General features: G+C 45.4%; 1 protein-coding gene across 3 annotated transcripts in view; it reads right to left on the bottom strand.

Moving 5' to 3' along the window:
* Nucleotides 1-6,862: 6,862 nt before the first annotated feature.
* Nucleotides 6,863-17,240, bottom strand: part of CEPT1 (choline/ethanolamine phosphotransferase 1) — a 32,750-nt gene continuing 22,372 nt past the window's right edge. For 2 of the 3 annotated variants that reach the window (XM_086627141.1, XM_086627142.1), the window contains 4 exons: nt 10,815-10,946; nt 9,784-9,942; nt 8,407-8,532; nt 6,863-7,664 (listed from right to left, as the gene is read on the bottom strand). In XM_086627141.1, the coding sequence (XP_086483267.1) occupies nt 7,542-7,664; nt 8,407-8,532; nt 9,784-9,942; nt 10,815-10,946 (540 nt within the window). In that variant the 3' untranslated portion in view covers nt 6,863-7,541. Of the gene's footprint in view, nt 7,665-8,406; nt 8,533-9,783; nt 9,943-10,814; nt 10,947-15,557; nt 15,643-17,240 lie in introns of all 3 variants that reach the window. The other variant, XM_086627140.1, reaches the window with a different exon arrangement.

Below are 17,240 nucleotides of genomic sequence, written 5' to 3'. Positions count from 1 at the left end.
GGATATGGTTGCACTGGAAAACTCTTTTGCACAGAGCTAGCAAGCAGGCTGTGATTTCTTTTCCAACCTTGCTAGCGACAGGGACAGACCACGACCACCAGTGCCCGGCCGGACCTGAGGGAGGGAGGTCAGAGCTGGCCGCGGGGCAAAAAGGTTGTAGAGTAATTGTTAGAGGGAGGAAAAAAAAAAAAGGCACGAGTAGGAAATCGTGTTATTTCTGATGAAAACACAAAGCGAGGTTTTTGCAAAGAAGTAACATCCTATTGAATAAGTTTCCGAGGTTTCTGTTATTAACTGTGTATTGACTGTGTTTTCTGTCGAGACACGCTCGGTGTTACGTAGCGGCAGGAACGTCGCAGGGGATTTCGGTGGTTTCCTCTGCAGCAGCTGTCGGCTCTGTTGGTACCACTTGGAGCCCAGTTTAGCTCCTTAAAGAAACCAAATGCAACAGGTTATTTATTTGTGCTGCAAGCAAACTGTGAAGGCCACAGGGCTGGGTTTCGTAGCGGAGGGAAACGGCCGAGCAACAGCTTGGGGTAGGCAGGAAGTATTTGTTAAATCCAGTAGTAAAACATGTCGACATCCTCCCGGTTTCAGGTTTTGATGCCAACTTCTTTTAAAACCTCGCTGGTCATTGAAGCGCCGTCTCTGAAATGTGGTGCCTGCAGAGGATTTGAAGCTGAATTATGGTTCTCCCTCTTTTCTAATGCACTCATTAGAAAATGGAAATGAAAAAAAACTACTCTCCTTCAGCCCAGAGAAGAGAAGGCTCCGGGGTGATCTTATTGCAGCTTTTCAGCACTTAAAGGGGGCCTACAGGAAAGCTGGAGAGGGACTTTTTTACAAGAGTGTGTAGTGACAGGACACGGGGAAATGGCTTTAAACTGAAAGAGGGGAGATTTCAATGGGATCTCAGGAAGAAACTCTTCCCTCTGAGGGTGCTGCACAGGTTGCCCAGAGAAGCTGTGGCTGCCCCATCCCTGGAAGTGTTCAAGGCCAGGTTGGATGAGGCTTTGGGCAGCCTGGTGTAGTGGAGGGTGTCCCTGCCCATGGCAGGGGGGTTGGAACTGGATGATCTTCCAACCCAAACCATTCTATGATTCTCACCCAGGGAAGAAATATTGCAGCAGAGGAAGCTGGTGCTGGCTGCAGATCTGCCTGGTTCCTTCCCAGACAAACCAGGGCCAAATACTTCTCCCAGCAAGGGCTGAGGCTGAAGGCAGAGCTTCATCCTCCTCTCCGGGATGTTACAGCCAAGCTGCCGTACCCCTCGGTGCCCTCTAGACACGCGCACAGGCAGGTGTGACCAACGACGGAGCTGAATACACCCTGGTGCGGTGGGAGCCCGACGCCACGGTGAGAGATTTCACCCAAACACGGAACGCCGAGCGGGCTGGCTGCCAGGCAGCTTTCGCTTTCAGAGACGTCGCACGTGAAACGAGACAGATGTAAAGGACATTTCTTGTAGAAGGAACCGTTTGTGCAGCCATGCACAGCTGTAGGCGAGAGAAACACAGCTGGACAGAGGGTGCAAACTCCACGGCAGTGAAACTCTCCAGCCCTGCTGGAAGAAAACTGCTGAGTTCTGGTCGGGCCCCCATGAGTGTCTGGAGAGGGGAAAAAGAATTATCTGTTATTAAAAAAAAAAGGGGATTTTTGGCACTGGAAATCTTCTCTGGCTCCACAAGCTCCTCCTCGCAGATAGAGAGAGTGTTACAGGTTTAACTACAGGAAATTAAAGGTTGATGTTTTTTTTCTGTGGTTTTTTTCATTTCAAAAAGTTCACTTCCCAGCAGAAAATTGTGTGTGGAAAATCAAGGGCACCTATCAAGAACTGTCCCTTTTGACAAGACCACTTGCCTCCCCCTTCTCCTGCTTGTTCATTACTGTTTTGAGAAGATGCTGACCTTTGTGGTGTGGAGCATAGCACGGTCTCCATGAGGAAAAACAAAGGGAAGTGGTCCTTGCTTTGGCAGTAGCTCTTTAGAAAAGAAGAATTTGAAATCACATAAGGGACTGGATTGTGTGGTTGCATAATTCCTGCCAGAGAAAAACCTCATAGAAGGTTATTCCTTAGCTAATGCAAACAGATACACAAAAACTGACCCTTAAATTTAAAAAAAAATAAAAAATGTTCAAATGTAGCCAGTGCTACAGATGTCAGCAAGGGTTAACCACAGCAGGTTAGAAGGGCTGGTGCTACCTTGCTGACTGCTGATCAAAGACCAGGTTGAAATAGGTGTAAAGTTACTTAAAGCACTTTTCCTTTCGGTATTGTTATGGAAAAAGGGACCTAGGTCAGCCCAGAAAAGCATCCTTCGGGAAGCACAGCAGCTCTTAGCTCAGCTTCAGTTGGCTGCAGGAAGACCAAAGGAACAGGTACAGAGTAACGGGAGCAACCAGGCACTTTTCTGGCACTAACTTCTCTCCCCACCATCCAGCAGCAGCTTCAGAGCTACAAGTGGTGGCTGAAGATGCTGGAAAGGAAGAGAACAAACCCAAGAGCATAACCTTCCCCAGGAGCCCTAAACGTCCCCACACACTCCTCTCACATCTTCTCCCTTTCCGTGTGCTGTTATTCTTCCTGCCCGCTCTGTCCTTGTTCCCTAAGCCCATGTGACTGGTGTCGATGCTGATCAGCAAGTTGCAAAGGTTTCTCGAGTTGATTTGGCCTGAACATTGAAAAGCAGCTTGATATTCTCACGCTTGCTCACTCACCTGACCGGTCAGTCTGGCAGGAGCTTTAATGCCCTCCCTTTAAGGCCCGGAGAGCGGACAGACTGCGCACTGCAAGCAGCACGCGCATCCCTGTGGTCAGTCCAGGTGAGTGAAGAAGGAAGATACAGTGCTGAAAGGGCAGATGCTGAATAAAATATCCTGTTCATTTCTTCGAACACAGTCTGCCTCTCTTAAACCACCTGCTTGTAGGTGGGGACACGGTGTTCGCTGCTGGAGACGCTGGGGTAAACTCGGCTGCTGCTTCCCGGGAGCACGGACACATCCAGCCGGGCTCCGGTCACATTGCAGCCTGTCAGCAAAACTCACAGCGTGTTTTTAAATCCTTCTTCCCGCCCAAGGTTTGCCCAACGCTCGATCTAAGACTACAGCAGTAAATAAACCAGCGCCAAGAAATGTTTCCTTGAACTGGAAAGTGCTCCTTGATTCTGGTGAATTGCTCACACAGCTCCCAGCACGGTGTGAGCCAGCTCATGCTCCTACCAACAGCTCCCAGGCACGGTTTGGGAGTCAGCTCAGGAATCGCTCCCGATTCGCAGTTCAATTCCAGCAGCTGCCCTACTTGGAAGATAAATTTCATGTTACGGCATGTGTCACCCTCTGCCAGCTGGCCTCAGTGGCAGCAAATAGTCCTGGGCATATTTAACCTACCAGAGTCAACGCAGGCGTTATTGCAAAGTGCTTCCAGATTGCTCCAGAACGAAAACAGACACAGCTCCTGCCTCAGATCACTCCCCACCTGGCTGTGACCTCTGAAAATTGCTGCAGTCTTCACGTCCTACTCTCTGGGAATGATTATACTTCTCCACAACTCCATTCCAAACTCAAAGACGGGGCATAGCAGCAGCGGATGTACCTGGCACATGCAGGGCAGGAGAAAAAGAGGAAAAAATATGAGTATGAAACAAAACTGAAACTCAGATGAGACAGAAACAGGGCCTGAGGCACCTTGACCTGTCTCTTGTTTTAAACCCCTTGCCAAAACGAGGGAACTCCTTTACCAGTTCATGGAAGAGGGGACGATGCTCTGACACCACGTGGAAATTTTCAGCTTTGCTTTTACAGTTTTAGGAGAAAACTTGCTTACCAGAGAACAGGTTGGATTTGTTTTGAAGGGAGCATGCTGGGACACAGGTGTGCCAGGAAGCTCAACAGGCTGCTGTTGCAAAAGCTCTTCCTTGTAAGTGCCTTCTGAACGTAACACAACGTGAAAAAACACGTCACAAGATCAGGCTGAGCCCACAAAAATTCTGTTCCCCTTCTCAATTCCTTGAGTTACCTACGATAACCTACGATCACAAGACATGGAGGAGTGCCAGGGGTAAAGTTCATTTATTCCATTATTTATCACAGGCATGTATATAACGCCTACATCACTTTATATGGCTCGGATTACCAGCAGCAACTATTCCCTGATAACACTGAAACTTTAATCAGGATAGAAATGGGAATTTTTCCCTGGCTGGCTGAACATGGACGGCATTCAAACTTCCAGGTACTGAAAAGCTGAGGAAAAGGTGCCCTATTGCATTTCCTGAACATCAACAGGCTTTAGCTTAGACCTGTGTCGTAAAAAGTTTGGTCCTAGGCAACCCTTTAAAGAGTTCAGTTCTTCACCAGTCACAACTATCAGTGACTATTTGGAGCAGCTTAAATGTTAAAACCCTGAAGACTGAGAGCATGATTCTCCTTGTTTGCATCTCTAGGAAACCACTTACACTCCAGCGAAGGACTTTCCAGGCAACTGGGTTTTGCATCCACTTCATGCTGATGAAGAGAAACACATGGTTTGTGAAAGGGCAGACAGGCCCTCAGGCACCTTAAAATCACAGAACCATGGAATGGTTTGGGTCGAAAGGGACCTCAAAGATCATCCAGTTCCAACCCCCCTGCCATGGGCAGGGACACCCTCCACAACACCAGGTTGCCCAAAGCCTCATCCAACCTGGCCTGGAACACTGCCAGGGATGGGGCAGCCACAGCTTCTCTGGGCAACCTGCTCCAGTGCCTCACCACCCTCAGAGGGAAGAATTTCTTCCTTAGATCCCATCGAAATCTCCCCTCTTCCAGTTCAAAGCCATTGCCCCTTGTCCTGTCACTCCCCACCCTTGTCCAAAGCCCCTCTCCAGCTTTCCTGTAGCCCCTTTAGGCACTGGAAGGTGCTGGAAGGTCTCCCCGGAGCCTTCTCTTCTCCAGGCTGAACAGCCCCAACTCTCTCAGCCTGTCTCCAGAGCAGAGGTGCTCCAGCCCTCGCATCATCTCCGTGGCCTCCTCTGGCCCCGCTCCAGCAGCTCCATGTCCTTCTGATGTTGGGGACCCCAGAGCTGAAGGCAGCACTGCAAGGGGGTGTCACGAGAGGAGAGCAGAGCAGAGGGGCAGACTGTCTTTTGCCTTGCAGCCTTTGTCTTGCTCACCACAAAGAGCAGCAGCAGAGGCTAGACTAGACCTACACCAAACCTTCACTCAGCTGAATACAGATAAGATTATTTAGATTTAACTAAGTTATCTAAATTCCAGTTGTATCTAAACCCGTGATACTGAAGAGACAGCTGCCACCACTGAGATGCCAACTTCTTCAGCCAAGCATTTAGCGTGTGGACACTGGAGATGTTCCCAGTCTCAAGGCACTGGGACTGTAACATTTCCAGGACACTTAAGAGCTGTGCCCCAGGTACGTGGTCAGGATGTGAGAACCAAACTCCCCCTCAGGCAGGGACCCTTTGAGAACCCCCGGTACAAACCCACAAGTCAGGTCCCCCAAAGAGCCCCCAGCTGCGCTCGCCATAAAGCAGCTGCTCACAAGCATGCAGATGCCTGAAAGTTCAAGGGTGAACCTTCAAGGGTGAACCCTGCAGAAGTTTCTCCTTGTCCTGAAGACGTTCCTCCTTTCCCCAGTGCCCCCAGCCCGAGGCATGGCCTCCAACTCACTTGTTGAAACAGCATCACCTCGTAGGAAGGAACCAAAACTCTTCCAACCAGAGAAGACACAGGACAGGGCATGTCCACATGCTAAATGCTCAGCTGAAGAAATCAACATCTCAGTTCCACTTCCTGCAACATCTCAAACTGGGGCCAGCCCCAGTTCTTTCCTCGCAGAGACAAACACTTCAACAACCAAACCAGCACCATGCTCCTGCTGTGTCCTCTCTCTAGCCCAAGCAGCCCTGGGTCTCTGCGAGGACACGACTTAGGAAGGCTGACCTCTCTGCCCGTGACAGCCTGACACTGGGCTCTGCCCCAGGGAGGTGGAAAAGGGGTTTAAAAGCTCCCCCGTTACTGAAGGAAATGAATTTTCTCTCCACTTCCTGAGCATGTTTTCTAATCGCTGGGGTATCACAGGAAATACACGTCACCACTTCCCACAGCCGAGTGGGGTTTTGATTTATTGCTGTTGGGGTTTTTTTACTTTTTTTTTTTAAAAAAAAAGTGAGTTGTGCTCAATTCCTTCAAAGAAGGGACACATGCAGTTTTCTTCAGGTACTGCTGCAGCTCCAGGTTCCCAGTAGACAGAGGCATTTTCTTACCATCTTGAGTGAGATGCTCAGGGTCAGAGGGCTGGGAATTCAGCCACCACCTTTCCAGCATTGCCCACCAACTGCCTCCCAAGCAGCTCCGACAGCCACGGCAGATCCTGCTCTGGAGACACTCCCGTTGCTCTGTACAGCAAGCCTGGGCCCTTTGTTCAGGGTCTGACGCTCCCCCAGGGCCAGGGCCTGTGCACACACTGCAGCACTTAGCACTGTGCAATCGAACCCTCCCTTGAATCTAACTTAGCCTCCCTGATGCAGTTCACATTTAAAATGGCATTAAAACAACAAGAAATCCCACCACCCCAAACTTACTGCACTACGTAGCAGAGGAAGCTCTTGGAGATGCTGGAATGACAACACTACACACGTAAAAGCATTAGCAAACTGCTTTCTAAACAGCAGGCAGGACTGTACTTCGTAAGTCTGAGGAGGACAGAGCAACACACACATCTGAAGACACTGTTGCTCTCATAATTCTTATTTATTAAGAGCAGAAAGGAAATTTTGCTGAAGTTTTATACATAAAAAAGTAAACAGTAAAATTTTCTTTTTATAGTCTTTCCACTGAAGAAAATTGAGAAATAAGTTGTCTTTTTAGATAACGTTTATTTAAAAAAATAAAATTAATTGACCAAGATACCACACTATTTTGCATGCCGGCCATCCCTCCCGCTCGCAGAACCCTGTTCCTCGCCTTCTCCTTCGGCGAGGAGCCGCTTCGCCAGCGATGCTCGGGCAAGAGAAGCCCATCAGGCTGGGCTCACACCCCGACAGCTGCTGCAGCTACACAACCTAGTGAGATATCTCTGCTTTTCCCAGCTCAGGTCTTTAGTAAATAAATTTCGAGTGGACACTAAACAAGTATTTCACTAAGAGATGATGAGATATTAAAATTAAAAGCAAGTCGTATTGCAGCTGTAATTATACTACATTAGAAACTTCGGTTGCTGGGGATCCATTCACCATAGATAGATTATTTTGTAATCAAGGTAATTACAAAGACAGAGCATTACTCCCCTGCATGCTTTCCCGGGCTTTGAACCAAGAGTTGACTACATGTAGAGTTGACTAGGGTGTACTTGGAATTCACTCTCTCAGGCAGGAGACTAGTTAAGGAGTGTTACCGATAACAAAGAAGAAAAGTTATACAACACCGATTATTATAAATTACTTTGTTCTTATCTGCTTTTTGCCTCAGTCTCCTACGTATCCTCACATCCGCTCGTGTAGAAAACCAACTCTTTCCTCTTTCTCCGTACGGTGACTCCCCATTCACTAATGGTGATTAGAATGTGAGGAGGAGGAGGGCTTGATTCGGAACACGTGGATGTGCAGGTGGGCAGCGATCTGATTGCACACGCTGACACAGTACCGAAGCAAATCAAAGAGGGAAAAGATCTGCCAAGGGAAGAAAAAAAAAAAAAAAAGACACACATTTAGCTCTGTGTTTTCCTAGAGTATAACACCAGCTGCATACTTCAGAATAAAGGCACTGGGTCTTCTCACAAACTAAATCTCCAACTCTGTAGGCATGACAACTCAGTGAAGAAAGAGGTTCCAGGCACGCTGGGCTTTCTTCCAGCTTTGTAAGAATACAGACTCTTAATTCTACAGTCAGAGAGGGGAAAACAGTTTAAGTAGCTCTACAGATACCGTGAAATGCCCCATTAACTCTGACTGGTGATAAAACCATACATAAAATATCAATTTCATTAAAAGGTTAACACTGCATTTTGGAAGATAACACTTGAGTGCTTGATAAGCACAAGCTGAAATTAAGATATTTTTTCCTAATGGGTGCTGCTAGTAATAACAGATGTACACACTTTCAAGAGCTTGAGGCACAGCCATACTACACTTGCACTGCACATAACATTCTCTTGCTAACAAGCCATCAACACAAATCTTCAAAATACTCTATTCTAAGCTTTAAGTATTTGCTACACTGCTTTAAAACTGTTTAAACGATGCACCAAGCAGGCCATGTTTACCTCTGTCTGCATGAGCTCTATTTAAAAATCAGCTCATCCCATCACACTCCATGTGAGTCAGCGAGGCTCCACCAACGCCAAGACTGGTTGTGAAAGGGCACACAAATGCCTGCAACAACTTCCCACACGCCAAGTGAACCCAGACTTACCAGGGCGATCCAGAGTACGATATACTCATCAATAAAGCTGTTAAAATACTGGTCCAGAAACAATAGTGCTGGGCCTATGAACGCTGTGTCGTGCAGGTGCATTTCGCTTTTGGTCATGTGTGCAACCTATATGGGAAAAAAAAAAGGAAGTTTAAGAAATAAACACATGCCAGCCAAGGCAGAGTGACTTCAGAACACACAAAGCCAAAACAGTTAGTGTTCAAGCCACATTACTGTAAGATGTGCCACGTGCTTAAGTAGCAGCAGCAACCCTGTTTTAGCCATCAAAGTCTGCAGCTATATGAGACGCACGGTTTGCAGAGAAGTATCTTTTGCCAGAACAACGAATGTACCTACAGGAAAAAAAAAAACCCTAACATTTTCCAGCACACAAACTCTTCCTCCTGCCAGAAACAAAACAGTAAAATGGAACTAGACTGGTAAATTTTAAGCCTGGAAACAAAAATTCACAGCTGCTAGATCTTAAAAGAAAAGAGGGGGCGGGGGGAGAGGAGGAAAAAAAAAGAGACACTTGGTGTTCTCATTCCACCTATTCGTTCCCATCCCATAGGATCACCAGCTCTCTCTAGTTACAATGGGATGATCATGTCTTTTCATGCCAAGTCTGGCCTTCCCAGCATCCCCCACAGGCACAGAGGCTGTCCTACACCACATCCTCAGTTTTACCAGCACAACTGGTGATGTGACTGCGTAGTAAACTGGTCTTGGTAAGAAATTAACTTTTCTTCCAGTGCGAGTTACAACCAGCACTGATCCAGTTCATGTGGCAATGCAACATATGCTGCAGAACTGAGCTGGCGTGGGCAGCAGTTGTTTAACCCCTTGTTTGCTCGGTTCCAGAGGGGCTCCTCTCCTGATAGCATTGCCATCTGTTTCCTGTACAAACCTGTTAATTTTAACCACTATTTCTCTCCAATTGTTTGAAGTGACACACTGAGCAACTGTTCCAAACTTCAGCAGCTCTGTCACCTTCTCTGCCAAAAACTTTCCTCCCTTCTGTACCTGCATCTGAGGGGGGTTTCGGGCACCTCTGTTCCAGCCCAGCTCACCACACGTGTGCACAAACACACTGCACAAGTGTGAATAAACAGCTGGGCAAGGGGAAGAGACACAACTCGGGCAGCTATAAGCTGCACTGGCACTGACTGTGCAACCATGGCATTAGCTTGAGGTTTACCATCCCTCTTTCAAACAGAGGAAAGGCTCCCTGCACCTCCAGGCTACTGAAAGTAAAGCATGAGTATTGCTTCAGTACACAAGCAGATGCAAGAAAGTCAACAGAATAACCAGAGAACTTTAAAAAATCTACAGAATTCTCTGTGATAACGAGAATCACCGAGGTCCTGACGCACTTACCACTAGTTTATTTGTTATCTTAGCAGATACAAAACCAAAAGTAAGTATATACAAGCAGGGATGCCTTTCGAAGAGCTGCACAGCAGATTTCTTGTAGATCATCGCAGCCAACGCGATCACTGAGCCAATATGAAGAAAAGGTGAAAGGACACTCGTTCCCTACGGCAAGATAAGAGTTAAAGCCTCAGGTTAACAAAACGTGCACGTTGCAAAGAAACCTCCACAAGCCAGACACTCACGTGGTTTGCAACGGGTGGTTTCCAACTAAAGTCACATTAAAAACGTGGCTTTCTGAACACCAGTACTAACAGGAACAGAGCGTGGTGAAATCCCAGTGAGCATCAGCTGAGGAATCCTGAGCACAGGAACCGTTCCTGTGCTGGTTTTTGGCAGGAGAACGTGCCCAGTTCTGACACTTGTCACACAGGCAGTGGCTAATGCTGTCAGCAAGTGACAGGAGACAATATTTCTATAGTTTTTTCCTGTGCCAGCCAGAAAGCAACTAAACCAGCCATCTACGTAGCAAGTCATTATTAGGCTGGTATAGAACCACTTTTTGGAAAACTCTTGGGGCTCCAGAATCAAACATCACTTTCACTGAAACAGAAGGTACTTCTGCAGGTACCTCCTCCTGCACTTTTTACCTGGTAATATAAAAAAACCCCAGATCTTCTGATCCTTTTAAAACCATAACCAATCTTCTTGACAAGTTTCCTTCTGAATGGATTTTGCAACGGACTTTTCCGTGAACTCTTCGGGGGTACGTGTGCTCGTATAACCTGTTTTATATGATTAGTTCAAAAGCAAATATCAAAGTACCATAAACACTTTTAATCACTCAAACATTTTAAAACTCTTGCCTGCATAAGAGCAGTAACTTTAGGAGTCGACATTAACTTGTTTTTCTCAGGCCAGCAAAGAACTGAAAGGAAAATATTTCACATGTAGGAGTATTATGTTAAATAGAAACGAAAGGCATGGCTGAAAAGCCACAGGGTGCTGAAGAATAACTAGCAGAACAAAACACTTACTGCTATAGTGGATCCGTTTTTGCCAACTCCACCTGTGAAGATCACACCAAAGTAGTTTGTACAGGAGAATATGGTTCCTGCGACAGTACATAGAGCTGGGAATATTTTCACCTGAATATTCAGTATTGGAATCTTAATGGGAGAGAGACAAGAAGTTAAAATACACACAAGCAAACTAAAATTGGGCTTAATACTTCCAGTGCACTCAAACACTCCACTTTCCAACACCATGTTTGCTTTTCTTTCTCTGCTATACAGAGATTCAAATTTCTAGAAGGCGCAGAGAAATATGTATTTTTCCAATAATCCTTCCATCAAGCTACCCATAAAGCCAGGCTTATCTTCAGTTACCTGAAAGGAGCCATCAAAAGCAGAGAACTTGACAGAAACCAAGAACTTGCTAAATCACCCAGCTATCAAATGGAAGAGAAACACATCAGTCATCTTTCCTGAAGCTGGTTACAGAACTCACAACTGCAGCCCAAGATCAAACTGGACAAAGCAAGAGAGATGATTAAATAAAGCCCCTTAAGAAACTGGATCCTATCTTATGGGCAAGACAAGGGAAACAGAGATGAGACACATCATCTCAGAGTCACTGAGCCCAGGACAGCAAGCAATGAGGTTGCTAAAGAAAATGAGCACAAGCAGCTTTGAAAGCAAGGCAGTAGTTTCCTCCATTTTTAACAGCAGCGTTTCAAGCAGGACAGAAGAAACTAAAAGTGCAGAAAGAGTTCAAAACAAACCACAACAAGTATGTTATGGAAGCAAGCGTTCAGAGAGAACTACCTAGAACTTCCCAACTCAATCTGTACAACTGCTAAAAATCTTCACGAGCTTTTAATCCAGGAACTGAAGTCGGAGCTCAGCTAAATAAACATCCTTGGCTCCCAACAGCTGGGAGTCCAACGACACGCAGAGCCCAAATGAGGTCAAGTTCTTTATTTTTCTTCAATTACACTCTCAGTGTGGCTTTCAGCAGGTAGAGATTAGTTTTCTACCCTGTTCACTAACTTAATCTCTCCATCTCTTCAGGGCACAATTAAAGGCAGAGCCAGCTTTAACCCTTCATGCCTTGGCTCTTAGGCAGCCTACGAATGAGCACCCAGACCAGCTCTCCAAATCACACTGCCCTGCAGGCTTCTGGCCAGCCAGTATAGTTTTGTGCCACTGGAACACACTTCTCCCTCGCTCAGGAGGAACCATAACCATTCCTTAATGTTAAGAGGCACAGGACTTCGGAAGGTCTCTCCTCAGCCTTATAAAGGAAGGCACCTGTGCTGCCCTCTGCCTCAGTAACGATACTTTGGTATTTAAAGAACAGGGTGAATTTGCTCTTCTACCTGAAGAAAGCAATGGCAAGCCTCATACAGCAGTCAAAAGACATTAAGCTTGACATTTCCCAAAGGCAAAGGGAGCTCGCTGGGAAAAACACCCCATGAACTCCAAACTGCTACCAACACATCTGAGAACGATGCTCGGGAAAGGCAGAAGGATGAGACCACACTGTTTGTTACAACATCCAGTTTGGCAAGTTATACTAATTAACACTCTCCTTTCTGCTTTCACTGATGGGTATTAGACTGCACCTATCTGGCAGAAATAATTAATGGGAAACAAAGCCACATACAGAAACTTGGCAGAGGGAAGTCAAAGGAGAGGTATGGCAAGGTAGCGCCTGGTAAATTGCTTTGCATACAAAAAATGGAAGCAGCAGAGGCCAAAAGTTGGAAGCAGCAGAGGCCAAAAGTTGGAAGCAGCAGAGGCCAGCAAATAGCATGGAGGAAAAGAGGAAAATAAATAATCTGAGTAAAGGAAGAGAGGGAGTTGTACCCAGAAACCCTATGAAATGGCATAGCAGCCCCTGACTTTTTAAATAAGAGGACACTGCAAGGCAAGCTACAAGACTTCCTTGTCTGGTATTCCACAGATCCCTGCAGTCCATGAAAGTATTCTGACCTCGCTGGTAATCACAGGGGTTCCACCAGAAGTCAGATGCATGTAGAACTTCACAAGACCAACGTCTACGTCAATAACACAGAGAAGCATCACAAGCCACCTCTTCTGCAGGGAAACTATGTTCTCTGCAAAACCCTTTGAAGTTGCTTACAGGAGAAAGGTCACACGGCACAGAAAGCTCCTGAATACGGATACATCCCGGTAAAGGGATCATTCCAAATTTTATCTGGGGAAAACCACCCATGTGTGTTAATAAAAACAAGTGGCAGCGGGCAAAGGATGGATTAACGAGTGCTTGCCAGAGCCTGGATTAAAGCAAATCCAGAATCATTTGCCAGAAAATTAATGTCAGGCCTCCAGACTAGATGCCACCAGAGTTTTGTGCAGCATGAATTGGGGGTTATAAATAAACAAATAAATATGTAACGAGGAAGTAGTTGGGAAAAGAGCACAGCCCAGGGAAGCAGCAGCATGGAGGGCGTAAGACTGCGCATCCTTAAGCGGACAGAGACTCCTGGCATCCCGGGAGTCCTCCAGCTGGAGTTGGGAGCTGTATGTACATATGCTTCAGCCCCATCCCAAGAGGAGTAACAACTCCCAGCGGGCCAAACCCGAGCTTGCTTTAGAGTCACACAGCGTTGATGCTTTTAAACATCCCGTTATGGAATGAAACTCGAGTGCCTGCAGCACTTTCTCACTTCCAACAGAAAAAAAACCCTCTATATCATCATCAGTGCATCCAACAGATGGTACCTACGCTTGCTCACGTTACTCACGTTTTCCAAACGAGGATCCCAGCTGCGGGGGGATCACCATCCACCAGGAACGGCCGCGCTCCAGGAGCCTCGGAGCAGCGTTTAACTCGCTTTAAAGACAACCTACACTGCCCGAAGGAAGGAAGCCAGCACAGGCACGCACCGTTCCACGGGAAAGCACAAAGCTAATGAAAGCACCAATTGACAAAATACACAATTCTGCATTCAGCCTACTCAGATTGTTTTGCTTTTCGCATGTTAGTAAAAGAAAGTGGAATGTTTGAGCATAAAACCACATTTTATTTCCTTATTTCCCCCCTCCCAGAGAGAAACAAACCCCAAACCACCACCAAACCATCCATTTTGCTGTCACATAAAATATTAAACGACTGGGGAGAGGGATGGGGTAAGGAGGGGCTGTGTGACATGTTTTGCTCTGCAAGTAGTAAATAACATTTTTGTCTAAATAAACATAAAATCTCACAAGTTGAATGAACAAAGAAAATTCCTGATTGTCATGGGAAATCTGATCAAGTTTGTTCTCTGGAGAAACGCCTCCATTAACCCAACACTGGGCTCCAAAATAGTTCAATCTTTTGGGAGCTGACTTGGCCAAATGTTACTGCAACGCAAAATTTCTAATAGATTTCGGGATTTTACTGAAAAGGGTTATTTTATTTTTTTTTAAAGGATTGTTTAATTTATTTGATAACACAAGAGGACAATTTCTAAGCTCACATAAACATCACCCTGCATTGAATTGTGCCAGAGGGTGCTGTGGCAGCATTTTCCCCCCCTTTTTCTTTAAAAAAAGAAGGAAAGGAAACCGAGAACATGAATTGGGAAATCCCCATTTGTAGCGTGGAATCACAGCTGCATGGGGATGTTGGCCACACTGACTTCTCTGGAAAACTCTGGCACCAGTAAGCTGTCTTGTAGCCTCATTTTTTTCAGAATTAGTTCTACCCACACTCTCTCTTTAGATGGTATTTACTTTGCAGTTTCCATAATTAATCGAGGGGTTCAGGGGTTTTGAGCCTGCAAGCACACGGATCAGAACTCAGGTAGCCAAGGTTAGCTCCTTTTTCTAGATATTCTCTACAGTGTTAGAGGGTTTGTCTCTCTAGTTATATGAAGCAGATTAAAAATTCATCAACTTGGGGTGACATGTTTCAGTAATTTTTGACCATCTCTTGGTTTTATTGCAAATCAAGATTTCTTCAGCCACCTTAAAAATCGCGTTTATCAACCTCACAATCAAGATGATGCTCAAGAAGGAAAATCCTCCAGGAAATCAATACTTTGGATGTTCTTTCTAGAAATGTGCTGTATTTATGTATGCACATGTATGTTTTTTCTCTGGGCAATGCGATTCTGAAAGCCCAGAGTGGCTTCAGTAACACAAACATAAAGTCAACTTAACGACAGCCCATAAATTGCCAGCTGACATGGCCTGGGAAGCCTATAGAATATCTGCAGGATCTATATGCAGCCAGCTCATGGCAGTCAGCTTTCTTAATTAGGATGTTCACTGCTAAAAAAACATCACAGAAAAATAATTAATATTTTTTTTTCCCCCCATATAGATAAGAGTTCTCAGCCGCATCCAGGCCAAACCATCTACTGATGGTTACCAACTGGTCTCCAAAAGTTTCCCCCATATCCTCAATCCAATTTAGGACTCCTCTGTTTCTGATAGAGCTTGTTGCATGATATTCATTTAAGTTTTGGCCAGCTCTCCCAAAGGGAGCTGGACTTCACTGAAGGTACATTTAAGTTGGCGCAACGTTTGATGGCTTTCTACCTGCAAACACAAGATCCAAAATAATGGCTGGGTTTAATAACCCTGGCAAAACCAGAATGCACAGTTATTGCCATGTGACCTATGTTCAAGAATATATATTTCCATTTATGAGGAAAAGTGAGACCTTCCCCTCACAGATTAAACTGTGCTACTGCATGCAGGTAGTTCTTCCAGGTGCCTTCGAGATTATTAAAAAGGATAAAATAAGAACATGAACAAAATTACCAGAGATTGCCAAAAAGGTGGTCCTCCAATCACTGCCAGTAAATGCATGATTATTATGAAGATTTGCACTTCAGTCACATCAATTCTGATTAGGTACAAAAAGCCAAAAAAAAAAAAGCAAAATTATTCAAAGCAATTTCAAGTCAGTTATTTGCAAGCTCAGCAGCTCTCCTCTGTCATGCACAGTATAAAACCTCCAAAATCCTGAGGAAAACAATAGAGGCAAAGTTTATAAATAATTTAGAAAGCAAAAATATATTTTAGTTTCATTGTTAAATGTAAGAGCCATGCTGTGCTATATTTTTTTGTTTCATTTCACAGTGCAATAAAAATCCATTTTGTGAAGAGGAACAGTTGGAACTCTTCTTTAACTGACCGCTGCCAGTTGCAGAAATAAATATTCACTTTTAACCTTGCCCACCAAAAAAAAAAAGCATTTCAGATGATAAAATTCAGGAAAGATATTTTTAATCCCTATTATATTCCCTACCCTATTTTTTAAGATGAATATTCTCTCTGAATGGCATCAAATTTTAAAAAGAAACAGGGATCCCAGAAGAATTTGTGCAAATGTAAAGGCACAGTCAGCTGCATGGCTAAAGATGACACAGCTCAGTCTCTGGCATGCAGCAAGAACAACTCCTGGTTCTAGAACAGCTAGTGTGTTTTGTGGAAGGCCAAGAAGGAAAGGCTTATAGAAAAAACTGAATTCAAGACTTTGATTTAAAGACCACGCAGAAATCTTGGAGCTAGCAAGAGGGAAAAACAGCTACAGAAATTGATTCCAGAAATGGAAGTAAAGAAAAATACAAGTGAAACACAAAGAGGATGGACTGGCTGGTGGATGACATGAAGCCATACAATGCTCTCAGACTGGAGTACTGTATCAAAAATAATCCTGTGACTCAGTTTAAAATATTTATGGCACATTGCTTATCTCTAACGACACAGTTCCAGCCAAAAGACCCAAACTCGCTCCTTGCAAAGACATGCTTTGCTGATACAAACCCACTGTTGATGTTACCAACTGCACAGGCAGCAGGGAATAAGGGTTCAGGGGCACGATTTTGCCTGTTTGCCTGAAATGAGCTACAAGACCATATAATTAAGTTAATATCAGATCAGTGTGCTACCTCAAGTTTTCTCCAGAGCCTTTGTTCCAGTTTTGGAGAGGGTCCTTTCATCTGAGGATCTCCAGTCTGGCCAAAACGTAGAATCACAGAATGGTTTGGGTTGGAAGGGACCTTCAAGATCATCTTAGTTCCAACCCCCCTGCCATGGGCAGGGACACCTTCCACTACACCAGGTTGCCCAAAGCCTCATCCAACCTGGCCTGGAACACTGCCAGGGATGGGGCAGCCACAACTTCTCTGGGCAACCTGGTCCAGTGCCTCACCAAAAATCTAATTTTGTTGCAGCGACAGATCAATAAGCACAAGGGATAATTACAAGGCTGCATCTAATTCCCATGTGGAACACCCCCCAAGGCATAAGAAAGCAGAAATCCAACGGTACGTGGCATTCCGTGCCATCTCTTATCTTGCCATGGATTCTCTAAACTGGCTGCAAAAACACTGCATCCATCTCCCACTGCGCAGCTTCCCGTTTCCATCAGCCAAAGGACGTTCTGAACAACCCCTAAGAGCAGAACACACACCTATGGAACAAACAGCAGATCCGGCA

The sequence above is a fragment of the Tauraco erythrolophus genome, chromosome 27 (genome assembly GCF_009769465.1).
Source record: "Tauraco erythrolophus isolate bTauEry1 chromosome 27, bTauEry1.pri, whole genome shotgun sequence".
Lineage (NCBI taxonomy): Eukaryota > Metazoa > Chordata > Aves > Musophagiformes > Musophagidae > Tauraco > Tauraco erythrolophus.
This window is presented reverse-complemented; position numbering and strand designations above follow the sequence as displayed.